This window comes from Lethenteron reissneri, chromosome 65 (assembly GCF_015708825.2).
Source record: "Lethenteron reissneri isolate LAM-NWPU_2019-01 chromosome 65, ASM1570882v1, whole genome shotgun sequence".
Classification (NCBI taxonomy): Eukaryota; Metazoa; Chordata; class Hyperoartia; order Petromyzontiformes; family Petromyzontidae; genus Lethenteron; species Lethenteron reissneri.
The window spans coordinates 10854350-10876814 of record NC_083843.1 but is presented as its reverse complement, the minus strand read 5'-3'; the positions used below and the strand labels follow the sequence as shown (position 1 = coordinate 10876814).

The window sequence follows — 22465 nt, the reverse complement described above, 5'->3', positions numbered from 1 at the left end:
AGGTTCCATGATGAATTCTCGCAAGTTCGTCTCCAGGGGTGTTTGTGACATCAATCACAAGTTTAACACAAATGTAGTGCCATGGAAGGTGTCACTATGGCGCAAAGCGCCGGTTGCTAGCAGAGAAGGGGATCTGGGGTTGTAGCAGCCCTATCTGCTAGCAGGTCATTGGCCAGAGAGAGGCATGTGGGACAAGGCGATAGAGGGGGCCAATGAGGCCCTATCCTCGTTCGAAGCTTTTCCCTCCAATCACTTTCAAAAGCCCGTCGCCTCCTGGCCAATCCCTGCAGAGACCTCGTTCCTCCAATCGGAGACCTCGGTTCGCCTTTTTGAATAGCCGCGAGGCTGCACATTGGCTTGGGGTCATTTACCGGTCATTGCACAAGTACAGCCAAGCCACGAACATTTACAATCTTGATTAGCTTGATGTTTCGCCGGTATTTCACAAACGGCCTTATCGGGCGACAGCCACAGTTGTGGCAGAAGTCCACTGGTTTCGTTCCTTAAATAGAGGGGTGGATGTAATGGCGTCACTTGTGCGCTGTGTCGGTTGGTGGCGGGTTTAACGACACATTAATATATGTACGCGGTCTAACCCCAACAAAATCTGTATCGGGGATAAATTATAATTATCATGTAAAGCAACCAAAAAGACGTGAAAACACCTAGGTTTACAATTTATGAGTAAAACTCTACTAGCAATAATATAGGTTTTTGGGTCAGATCGCGTTATTTATAATTGTGTCGTAACCCTCCACCACCCGACACGGCCAAACAGTAAAAAATGTGTCACGTTTTTCAAAGGACAAATTAATTCACTTCTTTAGCCCACCGGTGTGCTGAAGAGAGAATCAACAGCATTTTAAAATTTGAGTAGTCCGACGTTTCGCTGATAATTACAATCAGCTTCACCGGGCAAGAATGGTGAAGCTCTCCTGTTGCTTCCGGTCTTAAAAAACGTCGTACTACTCAAATTTTAAAAATGCTGTTGATTCTCTCTGGTGATGATGATATAACGACACAGCAGCCGCAGTGGGGCTTTACACCTGCTAACATACCACATCGTGTATTTGTATATTTGTTTACGTGATTTGTTTACCTCTTCTATACTGTTACACTCCTGTCGTGTTGTTGTTGTTGTAACGTTCCGAGAGCCGTGCACTCCACTGGACCATCCGTGATTTTATTTTCGTACAAAGAGCTTCACAGCTCATCGGATTTCTCCTCCAGCCATCGACACGATAATCATTCCGATCATTTACACCATTGGAACCTCATTTGCCAGTAAAAAATATGATAATTGATTTTTTACTCTTCTATCTGGCAACAAAACTGACACATTTTTTACAAGGAGTCATGTTTGCATAGACCACAATACCTGCAGTCATAATGCAATCAAAAAACATAACTGATAAAGTATGCACTTATCAGAGTTATGTTTTTTTTTGCATTACGACTGCAGGTATTGTGGTCTATGCAAACATGACTCCTTGTAAAAGAAAAGGTGTCAGTTTTGTTGCCAGATAGAAGGGTAAAAAACCAATTATCATTCCGATCATTCTGAGGAGAAATTTAAAGTTGTTTGGTCCACTCTTTGGTTCTTTCGGTAAAGTCACGTATAAATAGAAAATAATAAATTAAATACTAGGTCCATGACTCACTCAGCCCGCCAGATGGCGCTGCGTCACAGTGAAGTGGTCATGGTGGGTGTGGTATTAGAGGTCACGTTGCTCAAGGGGGAACTACATCAGCCACGTCTACGCTGGGACACTTCCTTTCGCTTGCGCGGTGGTCGACCCGTCCACCGATGATGAAGTCGAGGTTGATGCCCTCGCGACTATAAAGGAATTGACAACGATGACCCGACTGCCGGATTACATCACTGCGCTTCTACTCGCGGCGTTCGTGGTGAGTCTCTGTGTGAGTGAGTGAGAGTCTCCGTGTGAGAGTCTGTAGGTCTTTGTGTGGGTGAGTCTGTGAGTCTCTGTGTGTGAGTGAGTCTCTGTGTGTGTGAGAGTCTCTGTGTATGAGAGTGAGTCTAAGTGTGTGATAGTGATTCTCTGCGTGTGAGAGTCTCTGTGTGAGAGTCTGTGAGTCTCTGTGTGAGTGAGAGTCTCTGTGTGTGACGCTGTGGGTCTCTGTGAGTGATTCTCTGTGTGAGAGTCTGTGTGTGAGTCTGTGGGTCTAAGTGTGGGTGAGTCTGTGAGTCTCTGTATGTGCGAGTCTATGTGTGTGAGTCGCTCTGTATGTGAGTGAGTCTCTGTGTGCGAGTCTCTGTGTGTGTGAGAGTGAGTCTAAGTGTGTGATAGTGATAAAATATGAAGGGTGCTTGGGAGCGTGGCAGTAAAGTGTGGGAAGCTGTAAGCCTCAGGCTACTTTGTGCTCGCCTTCTCATCAACCAGAGGCAAAGAGTGGTGGTCGTGGTTACTCCCCACCGAAGATTAACATCAGTGGAGGGATGCAGGCAAGGCCGATGAGTCAGATGCTGTCCCAGGTGCTAGCTAAAGTGGCCCTTCGGGATAGAGTCATCTTGTTGGGTGACTTCAATGTCCCAGTGGGTCATGATGCTGGCACCTGGTCTGGAGTGATTGGAAGGCATGGGCCAGATCAGCTCAATAACAACGTAGGAGGTGGCTAGATTTCTGTGCAGTCCTTGGGATTGTAGTTACCAACACGCTGTTTTGGAATCGGCACATCCACACAACATCATGGATGCGTGCTGAGTCCAAGGATGAATATCTGCTGGACCTACCATGGAGCTGACCATCGGCTTGTCATCTGCCATCCCTCCACTGCATTGGTGGTTTGTCTTTTTAGGACCCCATTCAAATCCATAGTGGCCTGGACTCTGATGAAAGTTGCAGGCAGGAATATCATCATCGCTTGCAGCTGGAGTTGACATCGTCCCCCACTCCTCCTGATGCCGAGGAGAAATGGGCGAGGTTTAGGACTGTGGCTAATGCAGCTGCAATGGCTGCTTTGGATACACGGTCCAGACCTCCCCAGAGACCCTCGCTGATAGAGCAGGTGTTCAGGCTGGCTAAGAAAAAGCGACAGGCCCACTCTCACCATCTACAGCATCCCACGTCAGAATCAGGAGGCTTACCGCATCCTTCGCTCGGAGGTTCGGAGAGCCGTGAGGTGCTGCAAGGTTGGGTGGTGGTTGCGGATTGCTGAGGTGATGGAGTCTGCCGCAATAGACCGCGATCACAAATCACTCTTTAACTCCATTAAAAAGTAACTTGCATAGCCACACCTATCACCATCTTTAGGGGAAAGAAAGGTGATCCGATCTCTGACCCCCAGTAACAGGTTTGCTTATTTCCTGAGCGTTTCTGAGGTCCTGGGGGATGAGAAATTCCTCAGCCTGGAAACATCATGGGGCAAAGTGGGGATGACCCTGCTGAGGCTGCGGTGCCCAAAATATTTGAAGACATAGTCACCCCCTGTGAGTGGCTGGCTCAAGTACCATCTTTTGAGGAAGTACAGAAGGCGATCCAAAATCTGAGACCAGAAAAAGTGCCGGGAAGAGATGATCTCCCAAGTGAACTGCTGACATAACATCTACATCATGGGACCTCCTTTGCCAGCACCAAAATAGGGGGAAAACCTATTCAAATATTTTGGTACTGGCAAAAGAGGTCCCATGATGTAGATGCTCAACCCGAGCTCTCATTACTCTGATAGTGCTTTGTCTTTGTGCTGTATGCCTTTTGGCATCCTCTGGTCTAACCGTTTGAGACGAGGTTCAAAAGAAAGCTGTCTCTGGTGTGGACCAATCGGTTTCAAAGACAATGCATATATTATCAGAGTGTGTTTTTTTTGTTTGCATTCTGACCACAAGTATTGTGGTTAATGCAGACATGATTCCTTGTGAAAGGGTTGTTTTGTTGCCAGAAAAAAGGGGAAACAAACCTATTCTCATCATAACAGTGTGGACCACTGGATGAATCCTGCAGGATTGGAAGGATGCCCTGGTTGTCCTCCTCTTTAAGAAGGGGGACCGCACAGACTGTAACAACTACAGGGGCATCTCCCTCCTCAGTGTGTCGGGAAAGGTCCTGCAAGGATTATTCGAAATCGCCTTGCCAGGCACGCTGAGCCCCAATTTGGTTTCAGGCCAGGGCGGTCCTGCACACATAACAGTTGTTTTTGTCTGTTTGCTCCAGCAGAAGTGTAGGGAATTCCAACAGGACCTACATCTCTGCTGTATTGACCTGGTCAAGGCCTATGACACCATCAATAGCCCTGAGCTCTGGGTTGTTCTTTGTGCTTTTGGAGTCCCTGACTCTCTGCTCACAATCATTAGGACCTTCATGATGGTGCGCAGGCCCAGGTAAATCTGCATGGCCGGGATCTCCTCTGGCACCTACATTATTTAACATATTTTTGACCACGTAGTTCAAGAAGCTTTTCATGGCTGTACCAGAGGAATTCTATCTGATACAGAAACAATGGGAGGCTGATGGATGTTCGGGTGCCATTGAGCGATTGCTCCCTATTGGTCAACCATGTTACGTAAACTGATGATCTGGTGATTGCTGCTCACTCTGAGGAGTTGGAGGTGCTGCTGCTCAAACCTGGAGCGTGCCACTAAGAGATAAGGTTTTGCCATCAGCCCCACCAAAACTAAGCACCTGCCTGGGTATTTTGTACTATCGGACACTCCACCCCCACAACTCCCAATCGGTGATGGGGCAGTAGTGGAGAGAGTGCAGAGTTTCCCATACCTGGGCAGTGTGCTCATGACCAGTTCCAATTTGACAGGAGAGGTCTCACTCCGAATCAGTTGAGCAGCATTATCTGTTCATCGTCTGCATAATGCTGTGTGGACGCTACCTGTCTGTCGCTCCGAACGATGCTTTGGGTCTTCTCGGCCATAGTTATGCCCTCCCTTCTCTATGCTTGTGAAACCTCCCATAATGGAAAGTATTCACCGGTTAGAAACATTCAGGCTGGCCTGCCTCCGATCCGTCTGGGGTTTAACCGGGCCCCACTGCATGCCGAAACAGCTTTTGTTCGGCCGCATAGAGGGGGGTAAGTGGGCGCGGCACGGGCTACAGAAGAGATGGAGTGATGTGGTACAAGAGAATGTAGAGCTGAGTGGACTTGCCGATGACCGGTACCAGTGGTGTCAAGATCGGCCTCCATGGAGGAGACTCGTGAAGGACACTGCTACTGGGCAGTTGGAGGGAGTCACCCTCCAGCAACAATGGAGGGCAGAGAGCTCGGGGTACAGGTGGTGCTTTGGTCAGTCATCTCAGTAAGTCAACCCATGGCACCTGCAGGTTCTGTCCCAGGACCTCCTGCCAACGGGTGTTAGACACTTCACGTGGCCATAAAGTGCACATAGCCTGGCACAAGCACCGCGGTGACATCACCGCTACTTGGTGAATGGCAGTTGTTGCTGTCTGTGGGTCTCTGTGTGAGTCTGTGGGTTTTTGTGTGAGTGTTTGGAGTCTGTGTGAGTCTGCGGGTCTCTGTGTCTCTGGGGTCTCTGTGGATCATGAGTTTCGAGTTATTTGGCTTCTGTTAGAAGTTTCGACACGACGACAATGATGATGATGATGAATATATAAGTCACTTCGTTGAGCTTTCATTTGTGATGGCCAAGTCACTTCGGGGAAAACATATCTACATAGCTCAGTGGGCCTTACCTGGTAAAATACAAACATTTACATAGTTTCGTGGATCTGTTGGCACGATCTCAAGGGGTGAAATTTTATGACTTCTTGTTAAAACGGCCAAAACTTTTCCGGACTTTTTTCAAATAATTCCCCACTTGGGTGGGGGGGTGGGATCCCCCTCTAATCCACAGTTTGTGAATCATCACAGCCGGTCGCCTCGTCATTCGTTCGCGAGTGGATACATACATGCCAGACACACCGGCCCCAACTTCAGGCAACGGGGTAATTCTTACTTATTGTTTTCGTCGAACGGGTTTGTTTCGCGATGACAAATGGCACAGTGCAGGTCAGGTCTCGGGGTACGCGGACCCCCCGATTCGCACTCAACACTTTGCCACTCGCTATGTTCACTGCATGCGCACGGGGCGGGAAGCGAGGAGTGGAATTGCACCGCTTGCCACCACACCAGTGGTGGATTTGAGGGCATGTGACCAAAATCATCTCAGGTGTTCTATCTGACCTGGATGCTACCGATGGTTACTGAAAAATGAACTCGACAGTACTGTACTTTATTAAACATGTATGTACATTTATATACATTGTATCTACACTCTTACATTGTATATACACTCTTACATTGTATATACAACACTCGTAGTAATGTGTTGCAGAGCAAAGCCACAACATTTACACACCGGTGTGCTGTACTAGTAACGAATTGGCACGTTCTGTTTACGTGATGAACCTTACTAATTGGCTGTGTCGGGTGGTGGCGGATTTAACGACACATTTATATATTTACGCGATCACCTCTATGATGAATATTGGTCTTAAAAGCCTCCTAGGTGTTAGACTGAAATATGTAAGGAGTCCACCAGATGAAGATTGAGACGACACAACTTCTCTTTATTCAGCCCACGTGTCACATGCCGCGTGCGACAGAGGTCGCAACCGGGTACCCGATACCCGTACCCTACCCGGCTACCCGTACCCGGCTGGGTACGGGTACGGGTAGCCGTTTGCGACCCTGGTGCGGCCAGGTACGGGTAGGCCGTGAGTCACTGGTGAGTCACCATTTGTCACTCATTTTGGGTAGGGTACGGGTAGGGAACGGCCGGGTACGGGTACCCAATTGCGACCCTGGTGCGGCCGGGTACGGGTAAGGAATCAAAACCCGTTTGCGACCTCTGGCATGCGACCACTCCACTCCAAATCCCACCAGGAAGCTGCTCCCCACAGCCCCGCCTCTTCCGGTGACGTCACCCCCCACCCCCCCTGAGAGTTCCCAAACTCTCACGCCCCGCCCTCTTTCCTTTCGTTCGTGACGTCATCTTGAACAGTAGCCTGGGATCCCTTGGGAGTTATTGGCACTACATATACATTAGAGCAGTGGTTCTTAACCTGGGTTCGATCGAACCCCAGGGGTTCGGTGAGTCAGTCTCAGGGGTTTCGGCGGAGGTTAAGACACACACCCGACTCATATGATTGTGCACCAGTAAAACATATACCTATGTTTTGAATTTGAAAAAATCATATTTTATTTGTCCAATTAATAAGGGTTCGGTGAATGCGCATATGAAACTGGTGGGGTTCGGTACCTCCAAAAAGGTTAAGAACCACTGCATTAGAGCATAGCTGTCAACCCATACGGTTTACCCCGGATTCTCTTGTACAGGGGAAATTGAGTTTTCAAGCCTTTATGGCGTACAGCCGTTTCAATATGGGCACAAAAATATGTGTCTTTGTTTGTGTTTCTCCCTTGTGATGGGACTTTGTAGGATGAACATTGAGATTTTTCAAGGGCACGGGATGACCAATAAGGTCTGAAATGGTCTGTAATAAGGTAAAGGGTTGACAGGTATGTTAGAGGTCATAATCTTCTACCAACATTTTCAAATATATGGTGTATACGGTGTAGGCCAATCAGTTTCAGAGACAACACGTATATTATAATCAGAGCATGGTTTGTTAGCATGATCGCCACAATCACTGTGTTGGTTAACGTAGTGTAGAGGTGTAATTGCGCATGTCTACGAATGTTGAGGTGTGATTATGCATGGCCACGGATGGCCAACAAACACAAGGGGCGGGGTTACGGCCGTACACAAGGGTGGCGCTCGCACCGACGTCCGCATGTGAATCCCCCACGGGCCCCCCCTTGGGGGCGAGTCCTATAAAAGGTGATGAGCCGAAAGGCTCGGGAGTCGGGACTCAGCTATAACCAGAGAAGACGGAAGACCTGCTAGTGTAGGCCCCAGAGCTCCCCTGGCTCGCTGTCCTTATAAGGGCCGACCAGGGCAAGCCGGTGGCGTGGCCCCGAGAGCCCAGACGAAGCTGGTCTGGTGACTCAGGGAGCCGGGATCCCAGCTTAACCAAGCTGGGACAGATAGCCTCCCCTAGTCCCGTAGTGGAGGAGTTGGTATAGGCTAGAGGGGTTAGCTGTCGAGAATCCCTGTAGCCAAGTGACCTGTACAACTGTGTTGGTGTAATAAATAAGTGTGCCTCCGATCCTGTCGTCAAGCCTCCATATATACTTACTACAGTAGTAAGACAACAACTGTTTTATTGTCAGAAAGGGTAAACAAACCTATTCCTCTTCTTGGTTCTTTCGGTAAAGTCACGTAGAAGGGATATAATAAAATAATTAAAATACAATTCTCACGACGTTTCGGCCACAACGCAAGCAGCCGTCCTCAGGTGAAGAATAGGTCTGTCGGAAAGACAGCGTCTGTCTTGGTGGTGTTCATTCAGACGCTGTCTTTCCGACAGACCTGTTCTTCACCTGAGAAAGGCTGCTTGCGTTGTGGCCGAAACGTCGTGAGAATTGTATTTTATTGTTTTTTTTTTATTATTTTATTATTTCCCTTCTACGTGACTTTACCGAAAGAACCAAGATGAATCCACGCAGTCACGAAAGCTTTAAATCGAAAATTAAACCTATTCCTATTTTTCATAATTTTGATACAGCTGGCAGATAGGTTATCCCATAGATATGTCACAGCTTGACCCGAGCTATGAGTCCTCTGCTATTTGGCGTTGTCTCTGTACTCTTCGCCTTTTGCCATTGCTCTCTGGTCTGACACTGATGGTCAGACGAGGCCGTAAAGATGGCTGCGGTCCCTGGTGTTGGCCAATGTTTCAAAGACAATGCATCATTTATTATCAGAGCCATTGTTCGTTTGCATGTTTTGCCACGAGTACCGTGCGTGGTGAATGCGGCAGTAACTTGATTCCTTGCAAAAGCTGTATCATCGATTTGGATGTTTGAAGATCTTAACACAACTCCTGTTTCATTACTGCCAGAAAGGGTAAAAACAACATATTCAGACGCTGTCTCCCCGACAGACCTGTTCTTCACCTGAGGACGGCTGCTTGCGTTGTGGCCGAAACGTCGTGAGAATAATTTTATTATGTTTTATTATTTTATTATTTCCCTTCTACGTGACTTTACCGAAAGAACCGAGAAGATATACAGGTTGCTTCGAAAATTTTTTTACACTTAGACGGAACTATCGTTTTTCATGGAACTATCGTTTTTCATGGAAAAAGAACGGATACTAAATACACTGTAACATGGTAACAAATGCAATGTTAATATCTTTCAAACAGTCAAACAGTCTCCACGTGTTCGCCATCATCGTCAAGCACGCCTGGAATCTTCTCCAGGTGATCTCTAGAGCCCAGAGGCACATTTCTTGTGGCGTTGTTGCAAATTCTCAGAAGTGTTCACATTTTAAATTTCGATTTAAAGCTTTCGTGACTACAGGGATTCGTCTTCTTTATTATTTCCCTTCTACGTGACTTTACCTAAAGAACCAAGAAGATGTTCACATTTTTTCCAAGCATCCTGTATATACGAACGCATTGGCAGTACACCAGTGTTCGTAAGTGTGATTGTTCATAAGGGTGGATGTTCGTAAGTCTGAGATTGCTTGTATCGCCAAAATAGCATAGAGGTGACCGGGCAGCTTAGAGGGGTCAGGAAAGTGGTTCCATGCTATTGGTGTCAAATCCCGGTTTCAGCTGCCCAAATTTGACCTTGCTGAAACCAGGTTCTTTCAGATGCGGTGAGTTTGAAAGTCACCATTGACTCACCATACGGAGAGCCGTAGACTCACAATCCGGATCCTCCGGGTTTTCCTCGTACATTTTTAATCGGCATGAGCAATTGGCTGCTGCTATACATTTCGACGTGATGATGATATCAGCCACTTGGCTCGATATGTAATTTGTGTTGGCCAGGTGGTTTGTGAATAAGAGCTACACAGCTCGTCGGGAATTTACCTGGTAAAAATAAACATCGTTTAGTTTTTAGTAATGACACTCACCTGAAAAAACTGCTCTGTGGCAGCTGGCTTACGTGGATACAATCAACAAAGAATTGCAGATTGCTATGGAAATACGATCCACTGTTTGTTTTAGGATATCAAAGGAAACCACCGGACTTTGTCGGGCACCACCGGTTGCTAGCATCTGTTAACTACCTCGCCTGGTACGCAGGAGGGCATGGGTTCGATCCCAGGACCCTGTGGGATGTTGTGGGTTTACTCCTCTCCCAACACACACCGGTTAGTATGCTTAACTCACTAATTTGGCCACCTTTCGTTTACTGATTGGCTCTGTCGAGTGGTGGTTGTGACGGTGGTGGTGATGATGGTGGTGTTGAGTTTCACGACACGCATTTTTATATTTACGCGATCTGGCACATGCACGAAAAATCGAGTCCTCATTGTGAAAGGGACATTTACTTTGTAAAAGGGGAATTTCCGTGCCCTTGGGTAGATGCCCAGATGGTTATGGTGGTGATGTTAGTGATGGTGATGGAGGTGATGTTAGTGATGGTTCTAGTGGTGGTGATGGTAGTGATGGTTGTGGTGATGGTGGTGATGGTAGTAATGGTTATGGTGGTGATAGTAGTGATGGTGATGGAGGTGATGTTAGTGATGGTTGTAGTGGTGGTGATGGTTGTGGTGGTGATGGTGGTGATGGTAATAATGGTTGTGGTGGTTGTGATGGTAGTGATGGTTATGGTGGTGATGGTAGTGGTGGTTATGGTGGTGATGGTAGTAATGGTTATGGTGGTGATAGTAGTGATGGTGATGGAGGTGATGTTAGTGATGGTTGTGATGGTAGTTGTGGTGGTGATGGTAATGGTTGTGGTGGTGATGGTAGTGATGGTTATGGTGGTGATGGTAGTGGTGGTTATGGTGATGATGGTAGTGATGGTTGTAGTGGTGGTGATGGTAGTGGTGGTTGTGGTGGTGATGGTGATGGTAGTGGTGATGGTAGTGATGGTAGTTGTGGTGGTGATGGTGATGGTGGTAGTAATGGTTGTGGTGGTGATGATAGTGATGGTTATGGTGATGATGGTAGTGATGGTTGTAGTGGTGGTGATGGTAGTGGTGGTTGTGGTGGTGATGGTAGTAGTGGTGGTGATGGTAGTGGTGGTTATGGTGATGATGGTAGTGATGGTTATAGTGGTGGTGATGGTAGTGATGGTAGTGGTGGTTGTGGTGGTGATGGTAGTGATGGTGATGGTGGTAGTAATGGTTGTGGTGGTTGTGGTGGTTGTAGTGATGATGGTAGTAATGGTTGTAGTGGATGTAGTGGTGATGGTAGTGGTGGTGATGGTAGTGGTGGTGATGGCTGTGGCGGCGATGATGCAATCGGTGTACAGTGCAGTAATAGGAAGCGGCCGGGTACGGATAGCCGGGTATCGGGTAGGGTACGGGTATCGGGTATCCGTTTGCGACCTCTGGCTCTTACTCTGTAGAATCGGCTTGGTTATCACAAATACTCAAAAAGCACGATTCTACAGACTCATAAACAACCGCAGAGACCCTCAGAGGCGCCCATAACAATTTAAAGATTCAGAGACGTTGATTCTAAATGTGGAGGGGAAAAACCGGAGGACCTAAATTTCGATTTAAAGCTTTCGTGACTGCAGGGATTCATCTTCTTGGTTCTTTCGGCAAAGTCACGTAGAAGAGAAATAATACAATAATAAAATATAATTAAATAATATAATTTTAAATATAATATTTTTTTTTTATGTTTTACTTTTATTATTTTATTACTTCCCTTCTACGTGACTTAACCGAAGGACCGTGAGAAAAATCCACCCAGGGACCAGCGCGGGGAGAGAAAGACATTTACTACAAATATACAGCAGCAGCAGCAGGCATAGTCAGGGTCACGGGATCGAACCCACGCCCTCCTGCACACCGGCCGAGGGGGTTAACGTCTCGTAGCAACCGTGGCACCACAATGAATAGAAAAGGGAAGCAGGGAATGAGAAAAAGTGAAACTGCCTCCATCTCTTCACTTCCTCTACCTCTTTGTCTTGTTGCCGCACGTTAACATCCTTGACTGTCATATTCTTAGGTTTTGTCGGTAAAGTCACCATGTAGGTAAAAAAATTAAAATAAAAGTAAAATAAAAACCGACAGCTGTCGGGCTGTGACGGTTCCACCTGAAGACGGAAGCTTGTGTTGCCTCCGAAACGTCGTTATTTTTATTTTTATTTTATTAATTTTAATTTTTTTTTACCTACGTAACTTTACCGAAAAAACCTAAGAATATGAATCCTTGCAGTCACGAAAGCTTCAAATCTAGAATCATTGACTGTCCATCGCCGTTGTGGCTGTGAGATATTAACTCCCTAGCCTGGTAGGGTTGGTTACTTGTACAAGGGTAACGAATACATAAACATGTATTATTCATTCTAGATTTGAAGCTTTCGTGACTGCAAGGAATCATACTCTTAGGTTTTTTCGGTAAAGTCACGTAGGTAAAAAATAAAATTAATAAAAGCAATAATAGAAATAAAATAATATTATATTGTAATATAATAAATCATTTTTTTTCTTATATTATTACTTTTATTAATTTGAATTTTATTTTTTACCTACGTGACTTTACGGAAAAAACCTAAGAGTAGATGTTAACTCCCTCGCCTGGTACGCAGGAGGTCGTGGGTTCCAATCCAGACCCTGACAATGCCTGCAGCTGCATATCTGGAGTCTGCGTCTCTCTATCCCCGTGGTGGTCACTGCGTAGATTTTTCTCCGGGTCCTCCGGTTTTTCCCCTCCAGATTTACAATCAACGTCATGCGTTTAGAGTATTTGACTTCAATACATTTCCACGTGATGATGATGATGATATCAGCCACGTGGTTGAACTGCTATCACTACGTGATGGTGGCCAGGTCGCTTCTGATAAAGAGCTACATAGCTCAGTGGGGTCTTACCTGGTAAAATAAAAGATCGTTTAGTTTTAGTAGAGGTCTCTACATGTAATCTATATGGGTCTGTGTATTTGAGTTTCTATGTATCTCCATGCGTTCATAGTATTTGGCCGTGTATAGTTTATAGCTGGCAGGTTCATAGCGACAAGGGGCATGTCTGTGCGTGTCTGAACAAACAGAGAGCCATCCCACATTATGGGACCTCCTTTGCCAGTACCAAAATATGAGAATAGAATATCTGATATGCCCCTGTAGTTGTTACAGTCTGTGTGGGGTCCCCCTTCTTAAAGAGAGGGGGGGGGACCACCAGGGCATCCTTTCATTCCTGCGAAACCCATTTTTTGGTCCAGACAGTTGTTATGTCATGTAGGGCAGTCTGTGCACAAACGCCACCCTCCCTCAGCATTTCACTTGGGAGATCATCTCTGCCCGGTGCCTTTCCTGGTCTCAGACTCTGGATCGCCTTCAGTTCTTCCTCAACAGATGGCACCTCAGCCAGCCATTCACAGGGGGTGACTTCTTCTTCCAATATTTGAGGCACCGCAGCCTCATTAGGGTCATCCCCACTTTGCACCAAGATGTTTTTTGGGCTGAGGGATTTCCCCACCCCCAAGACTTAGAAAAACTAGTCCTGGGGTTAGGAGATCAGATCACCTTTTAATTACCCTAAGAATTGTGATAGGTGTGGCACTGCAAGTTTCTTCTTTGATGGAATTAAGGAGTGATTTGTGTTCGCGGGCTACTAAGGTAAATTCCATCTCCTCAGCCACCCGTGCCCACCACCCATCCTTGCAGTGCCGCACGGCTCTCCGAACCTCCGAGCGATAAGCCTCCTCATTCAACCATCACCACCACCATCAATCCTGTACATACTTAGAACTTCTTTCACAACCTCTGCGTAAGCAACCGCGTGCGTGCGTGCGCGCTAATCCACGAGTGAAAAGTTGCTTCAGCTTAAGCTTTGCCCAATCTTGCCACGGATGGCTCAATAACAACACAAAACTCAACCGCCAAACCGGCCCTCGGTGGTCAATCAATCGCACAGTTCGTGCAAATGTTTAATGTTCACGTCGGCCTTCGTGACCAATATTATCCACAAGAGGTTTTTGTCGGTTAGATCAAGCAAATCTAAATGTGTCTTCTTAGGTTTTATCGGTAAAGTCACGTAGGCGTCCATTTGCCTCTGAAACGTCGTGATTTTTATTTTACTTTTATTAATTTTAATTTTTTACCTACGTGACTTTACCGAAAAAACCTAATAATATGAATCCTTGCAGTCACGAAAGCTTCAAATCTAGAATCTAAATGTGTCGTTAAGCCCGCCACAGCGAACGAGTAAGGGGTTTGTCACGTAGACGAAACTTTCCAATTCGTTACTAGTTCTGCATTAGCCGGTTGCGTGTTGGAGTAAACCCATGAAAATGTTTTCAATTTTAGTATATTGTGTAGTACACTGTTGTGTGTTGGAGAGTAAACCCACTACGACATTTACAATTCGAGTATCTGTGACGTTTCGCCAGGACACTACAAGAAGCATCATCAGGCAACAGCCACAGATCTTCTTGGTTCTTTCGGTAAAGTCACGTAGAAGGGAAATAATAAAATAATAAAAATAAAACATGATCAAATACAATTTTATTATAAAATACGTAGAAGGGAAATAATAAAATAATAACATAAAATACAATTTTATTATAAAATACGTTGTATGGAAATAATAAATTAATAAAAATTTTTACATAATAAAATACAATTTTATTATAAAATACGTGTGAAGGGAAATAATAAAACAATAAAAATAAAACATAATAAAATACGATTCTCACGATGTTTCGGCCACAACGCAAGCAGCCGTCCTTCTACGTGATGACTTTACCGAAAGAACCAAGAAGATGAATCCCTGCAGTCACGAAAGCTTTAAATCGAAATTTAACAGCCAGAATTGTGGAGAAATCCTCATTAAAATCCTCCTCCAACCAAGTCCACTTGTTTGAGCTGCTATCACTGTGTGATGGCCAAGTGGTTGCTTCTGAGAAAGAGCTACACAGTCGCTCAGTGGGGCCTGACACGTTGTTAGATAAAAAAAAAGTTTTGTTTAGTCTATAGGTCTCTTTGAGTCTTTAGGAGTGTCAATGAGATTCATAGCTTAGTGGATTCCTCCTGCATTATATAAATACTGATTAGTTTTTTACGTGGTGGTTTAGTTACTGCAGCTACCTACTATTAACATTCCTTCCCTTTATTAATGCTACCCCTATCCCTTCCTTTTGATGCTGCTAATCCTGCATAATGCACGGGCATAATATGACTTTGAAAACCCCCCGCCCACCTCCTACGCATTTCACAAGTAGTGACTAATCCCATATCTGCATTTCTCATAAATATGCTAAATTCCTATTGATATGCAAATTCCTTTGTCAAGGCCCCCTTCCCCCTCCAACCCAGCTTAAATATATGCTTCCAAGCCTGGTGGTGTTTCATTCAGACGCTGTCTTTCCGACAGACCTGTTCTTCACCTGAGGACGGCTGCTTGCGTTGTGGCCGAAACGTCGTGAGAATTATTTTATTATGTTTTATTTGTATTATTTTATTATTTCCATTCTACGTGACGACTTTACCGAAAGAACCAAGAAGATGAATCCCTGCAGTCACGAAAGCTTTAAATCGAAATTTAGATACAAGTTTTGGTTTCATTAGTATATTTTTTTGTGTGATTTATTTAATCTCTCCTATACTTTGCACTCCTATTGTGTTTGTATCGTGTGTGTTGTGTGTGTGTTTTGTCAAAACGATCCGACCCTGTGCCATCTACTGAGCCATCTGTGAACAAGGAGATTCATAGATCAGCGGATTCCTCCCGCAGTATATAAATACTGATTCAGATTCTGATAAAACTTTCCACGTGACCACCACAGGAAGAGAGACATGCAAACTCCGAATATACAGCAGCAGGCATCGTCAGGGATATAACATCTTGCCAGGTCACGGGATTCAACCCACGACTTCCTGCATACCAGGCGAGGGAGATAAAACCTTGCCGGGTCACGGGATTGAACCCACGACCTCCTGCATACCAGGCGAGGGAGATAACATCTCAGATACCACGGAGTCCATTTGCTCGCAAGTGGCCCGGGAAGTCCACGGAACGCAGCGATTGAATCTTTGAATCGTTCCCAGAGAAATGTTCCAAATAACTGTTCGCCTTTTGGCGTCCTCCAGTCTGACACTGGTGAGACTAAGCCCTCAGGAAGGCTGTCGCTGGTGTAGGCCAATCAGTTTAAAAGATAATGCCATATATTATCAGAGCGTGTTTGTGTTTACATGTTCACCACAAATACGTGTGGTGTATGCAGACAGGATTCCTTGCAAATGTTTCTGTTTGATGTTTGAACATCTTAACGCTTAAATTTTGATTTAAAGCTTTCGTGACTGCAGGGATTCATATTATTGGTTCTTTCGGTAAAGTCACGTAGAAGGGAAATAAAAAAATATTTGTATTATTTTATTATTTTCCTTCTACGTGCTAAACTATTTCAACATTCACACAAGTAGATGCATTTGAATACCATTCAAGGTATGAAACAATAAAAATACCCTTTTTGGCAATAAAACAGGCGTTAAGATATTCTTGGTTCTTTCGGTAAAGTCACGTAGAAGGGAAATAATAAAATATTTGTATTATTTTATTACTTCCCTTCTACGTGACTTTACCGAAAGAACCAAGAAGATGAATCCCTGCAGTCACGAAAGCTTTAAATCGACCTTCTGTTTTATTGCCAAAAAGGGTATTATTTTATTGTTTCATACCTTGAATGGTATTCAAATGCATGTACTTGTTTGAATGTTGAAATAGTTTAGCACCGTACGTAACCAGCCGCGCGAACCTGAGGTGCGAATGCCCGAGCCTGAGAGTCAGCAGCTCATGAAGGTGACAATAATGATGATGGCGATGATGTCTTTCTTTATTTTTAGGATTTTTGAGGTTGACTTTGAACCACATTCTCCACGTTCCTGGCTGCATTCTCAGCGACGTTTGAAGTCAAATTTATTCGGAAATGCGTTTGAACCCAATCGGATCTCGTACACCTGGCCAGGCTCTAGGCTAGATTTTACAGGATTTTGGCTACATCGCCCGGTACGCAGGAGGTACGTGGGTTCGATCCTGGACCCTGCGAGATGTTTTGTCCCCTCGCCTGGTATGCAGGAGGTCGTGGGTTCGATCCCGTGACCCTGACGATGCCTGCTGTATATGTGGAGTCTGCATCTCTCTCTCTCCCCGTGCGTGTGTCTCCATGTGTTTTTGTGTGTGCGCCTGTGTGTCTGTGTAGTGTCGTGGTTTGATTCCCGCTCACAGCCAACACCAGCGACAATTATCTGAACCGGTCCTGGGCCTCCCCTAGGTCGACCGAGCCTCAAAATTAGTACCTGGTGCAGTGCGTAGTAAACATTGCCACTGGGGAGACAAAGGTACCCGGGCATGGTGTTGGCTACACCACACCCAAGTACTCATTTGAGGCTGAGTCGACCTAGGGGAGGCCCAGGTCCGGTTGTTCAGATAATCGCAATCACTGGTGGTGGTGGTGGCCGTTCGCGGGAATCGAACTTGGGTCTCTGTCGGGTTCGCAGTGCAGCGTAGCGCTAACCAGCTACACTAACACCGCTAACCAAAGTACGTGCAGTCTGTTGCAGGAGGAATTCAATCATCTATGAAGCTCTTTGTTCACAGATGTTCGGTTCGGGGCACGGGGTCAGAACGTTACGTGTTTAGAGTGTATAGAGTCTGTAGTGTGTGTGTGTAGTGTGTATAGAGTGTGTGGAGTGTATAGTGTGTATAGTGTGTGTGTGTAGTGTGTATAGTGTGTGTGTGTAGTGTGTATAGTGTGTGGAGTGTATAGAGTGTGTAGTGTGTGTAGTGTGTATAGAGTGTGGAGTGTATGTGTGGAGTGTATAATGTGTGGAGTGTATAGTGAGTGTGGAATGTGTAGAGTGTGTGTATAGTGTGTATATAGAGTGTATAGTGTATAGAGTGTGTATAGTGTAGCAGTACTGCTTTGAAATCGGGTCCATCTTTTTAAAGACCATGTATATGAACTTCGTTGGCACCGTACATAGTCAACCACGCTCATCAGAGGCGTGGGTGAGAGTGTGTGAGTGAGTGTATGGTGGACTTCTATGCACAGTACTGTACGTAGCAAACCTGCACTAACTGGGAGGCGCTTTGATGCTGGCAATGACATTTTATCGCTCTGGGAACTTCCTGCCCTGACTGCTAGGGTTCACACACACACACCACACTACCACATACACCACCACCCACACACTGCACTACCACATACACCACCACCCACACACCACACTACCACATACACCACCACCCACACACCGCACTACCACATACACCACCACCCACACACTGCACTACCACACATACACCACCACCCACACACCACACTACCACACACACCACCACCCACACACCACACTACCACATACACCACCACCCACACACCACACTACCACATACACCACCACCCACACACTGCACTACCACATACACCACCACCCACACACCGCACTACCACATACACCACCACCCACACACTGCACTACCACACATACACCACCACCCACACACCACACTACCACACACACCACCACCCACACACCACACTACCACATACACCACCACCCACACACCACACTACCACACACACTTGCCAGACCACACACACAGTGACACACCACACACATCAGAGACGCACACCACCCACACACAGTGAAACACACCGCATTACCACACATACTTGCCACACCACACACACAGTGCCACACCACACACATCAGAGACACACACCACCCACACACAGTGACACAACACACTACCACACACATTACACCGTGACACACACCACACTACCACACACACATGCCACACAGTGACACACACCACACTACCACACACACATGCCACACACAGTGACACACCATACATACCACACACATCACACAGTGACACACCACCCACACACCACCCACACACACAGTGACACACACTCACAGTGACATACCATACACCACCCACATAGTGACACACACACAGGATTCTTGACATGGTCAATAGCTTCTGAAATGACAGAACTATGGTAAGGAATGTGAAAAAACTCCCCTGTCCATTGTCCAACTGCACAGCAAAGGGGTGAATGTTACCTGGGCTGGGCAGACTTTCAAATGTCTCTGGCAGGCCAGGGAACATTTAAAACACACAGGCCGCTCCCTCAGTCTCACTGGGTGTGATGCACTTTTAAATCATCCGGATTGACAACTCATTTCTGTAGAACTGCAGAGTAGTAGAGTATATAGTGTAGTGTTTTGTAGTGTACGGTAGTGTATAATGGTGGTGTGTAGTAGTGTAGTGTATAATGGTGTAGTGCATTGTATAGTGTAGTATACAGTGTATAGTAGTATAGTGTATAGTAGTGTATAGTGGTGTGGTATATAGTAGTGTAATGTACAGTGTAGTGTATAGTAGCATATAGTGTAGTATACAGTGTATAGTAGTATAGTGGTGTGGTATATAGTAGTGTAATGTACAGTGTAGTGTATAGTAGCGTATATTGGTGTAGTGTATAGTGGTGTATAGTAGTATAGTAATGCAGTGTAGTGTATAGTAGCATATATTGGTGTAGTCTATAGTGGTGTATAGTAGTATAGTAATGTACTAGCAAGAAGTACCCGGCTTTTACCCGGGGGTAAAAACATCGATCCTTCCTGATGTTGGTCAGGGTATGAGCAGATACCAAGGATTTCAGTGGTCAACAAAAAAAAAATTCTGGCCTGGACTTTTGCAGCTGTTTTAGACTAATTTCAGGGTGCCGATTCCAAATCTGATCTCAGATTTGCTCTATCACATCTCATTTTTATGCTATCGGCATACCCCATTTTCATTGATTTTACCCGAAATTAACTCTTGTCACTTATGATTGCAAGTTGTTGCGAGTCGGTGACTGCTTTAGTGTTAAAATACGGTGCTGTATTTTTAGGATAGTGTGTTTATAATATCATTTTATGTAGATATCCACATTTATTTAATATTTTTCTTCTGCAGTTTTTATTGAAAATGCAATATTTGATATCTCAAAAACGTGACGTGATAGACAAAAACTGATGCCAGATTTGAAATCAGCACCCAAAAATTACCTCAACACCATTGGAATACCTTGTGCCAGAAAAAGTGCGTTGACCAGTGTTATTTAATAAACAGGTCCCTGCGGGGTGGGCTGGTAGGAACGAACAAATGAATGGCTATAATAAAATGAAATGGCAAACAATGGACGACGGGGGGGTAGGGAGTTTATTTGAATGTAAAAGCTTTAAATTTAAAAGTTTCTATTTAAAAACATCAGGGAATGTAACATTGTTAAACATTAACTCCCTTTCACACACGCGGGGGTACGATACGAAGGGAGAGTTTGAGGCCTAGTTCTAGGCTTTAGGCCTAGCTGTAGGCTTTAGGCCGCTGTGAGTTAATTTTTTATTTAAATGTTTTAATTAAAAACTATCTCAGGGAATTATAAGGGAATGTTACACTTGTTTAGCCAGGAAAGCCTCACTGAGTCTAAAGGTTTTTGTAGGGTCCTGTCAAGTGTTTGCAGTAGGGGGCGATGTTGCTACACCTAATCGGACATCGGACGGACGGACGATATAATCTATTGTAGGCTGGTTCACTTCGTTCCTATATAATTATAATCCGATCTCTGGTTGGTAAGCTAAAGCTGCTGTTCCAGTCTGGGTTGTTTCTTCTTGCTGCAGCTGCGTGACGGACTTGCCTCTAAGGCACCGTTTTTTTATGTTGAGGTTCCTCAGCCCGTGCTGCTGCATTGACTGTGCAGTCTTTGGCTTGTCTCCACGCACGCTGTTCAGGATTTTCCTCAGCCCGTCCTTCTACAGCAGTCACTTTGCCAGTCTCTGAATTGTCTCCATGCACGCTGATCTAGAGTATCATCAACGACCTATAGAATTACTTTGATAGGTTAGTGTGGTGTATGTACGTCGCATCTCTTTCGCACCGTACGTAGCCAACTGGGCAAATCGGAGGTGCCCTTAAAGAAACCTTATCTTTAGGGAGGTGGTGGGCAAAAGTCAGCGAGGCCCTAAAAGCGTTATCTGTGCGGGTTTATATAAAGGACACACACAGACAAAGATCCCCCCTATAGCCTTTAACAGACGGCTGGGGCAAGTGCTGTTAGCGTGTAACAGCGCCGGCACGGCACACGAGGCGGTGGGTGGCCAGCACCACGCCCAGCCGCCTTTGTCTCCCCAGTGGCAATGTTTACCATGCACCGCACCCAGGCAATAATTTGAGGCTGAGTCGACCTAGGGGAGGCCCAGGACAGACACACACACAACCGCCATTCGCCACTAAGTGGTGGTGACGTCACCACGACGCTTGTGCCAGGCCATGTGCACCTTGAGGCCACGTGAAGTGTCGAACGCCCGCTGGCAGGTGGTCACGGGGCAGACCCAGCAGGTGCCACCGGTCGACTGAGATGACTGGGTAATGCACCACCTGTGCCCCCTACTGTGCCAACTTGCTGTGCTTTAGCCACCCGGCGCTCCGCTCGTTATTGTGAGCGTCGCTCCTCCGCCCCCCGTTGTTGTTGGAGGGCGACTGCCTCCAACTGCCCTGTAGCGTCCTTCACGAGCCTCCTCCACTGAGGCCGATCTTGACACCGCTGGTACCGCTCCCCATACATATACACAAAGATCCCCCGTATAGCCTTAACAGACTGTAGGGGCAAGTGTTGTTAGCGAGCACCTATGAAGGCCGGAACGGCACACGAGGGGGTGGGTGGCCAGCACCACGCCCGACCACCTTTGTCTCCCTAGTGGTGATGTTTACACACCGCACCAGGTACTCATTTGAGGCCCAGGACCGGTTCAGATAATCGTCACCGGTGTTGGCCGTGAGCGGGAATCGAACCCGGGTCGCCAGGTTCGTAGCGCAGCGCGCTAACCGCTACACTACCGCTCCCCACTATACACACACACAGAACCACACACACACAGCTGCTCACACAGCTACACACACAGCTACACACAAAGACACACACAGCTTGCACACACTATCAGCGTTGTACGATGTTCGAGCGCGGATGAAAGGTGCGATTGTCAGTTTCCTTTATGACTTGTGGGAATTTTTTGGGGCAACAAAATTCATCTGAACTTAGAGCCTCAATAGAGACCTGTTTAGAATGAGAGGCTCATATAGAACCAGAGTCCCAGAGACTCGAATAGCACCAGAGACCCATATAGAACCAGAGACTCGAATAGAACCAGACCCATATAGAATCAGAGACCCGTATAGAACCAGAGACCCAGAGACTCCAATAGCACCAGAGACCCATATAGAACCAGAGACCCAGAGACTCGAATAGCACCAGACCCATATAGAATCAGACTCGTATAGAACCTGAAACACAGATAGAACCAGCGGCCCACACAGACACGGAGATTAACTTAGAACCAGAGACCGACAGAAACTCCTATAGAACCAGATACTCACAGAGACCCACATAGAACCAGACAGACCCC

The 22465-nt window shown here is 46.1% G+C and overlaps 1 protein-coding gene across 1 annotated transcript in view; it reads left to right on the top strand.

Annotated features, from left to right (window-relative positions):
- Nucleotides 1–1750: 1750 nt before the first annotated feature.
- Nucleotides 1751–22465, top strand: part of LOC133359591 (tumor necrosis factor receptor superfamily member 6-like) — a 65671-nt gene continuing 44956 nt past the window's right edge. The window contains exon 1 of the mRNA XM_061578044.1: nt 1751–1908. Within this exon, the coding sequence (XP_061434028.1) occupies nt 1858–1908 (51 nt within the window). The 5' untranslated portion in view covers nt 1751–1857. The remainder of the gene's footprint in view (nt 1909–22465) is intronic.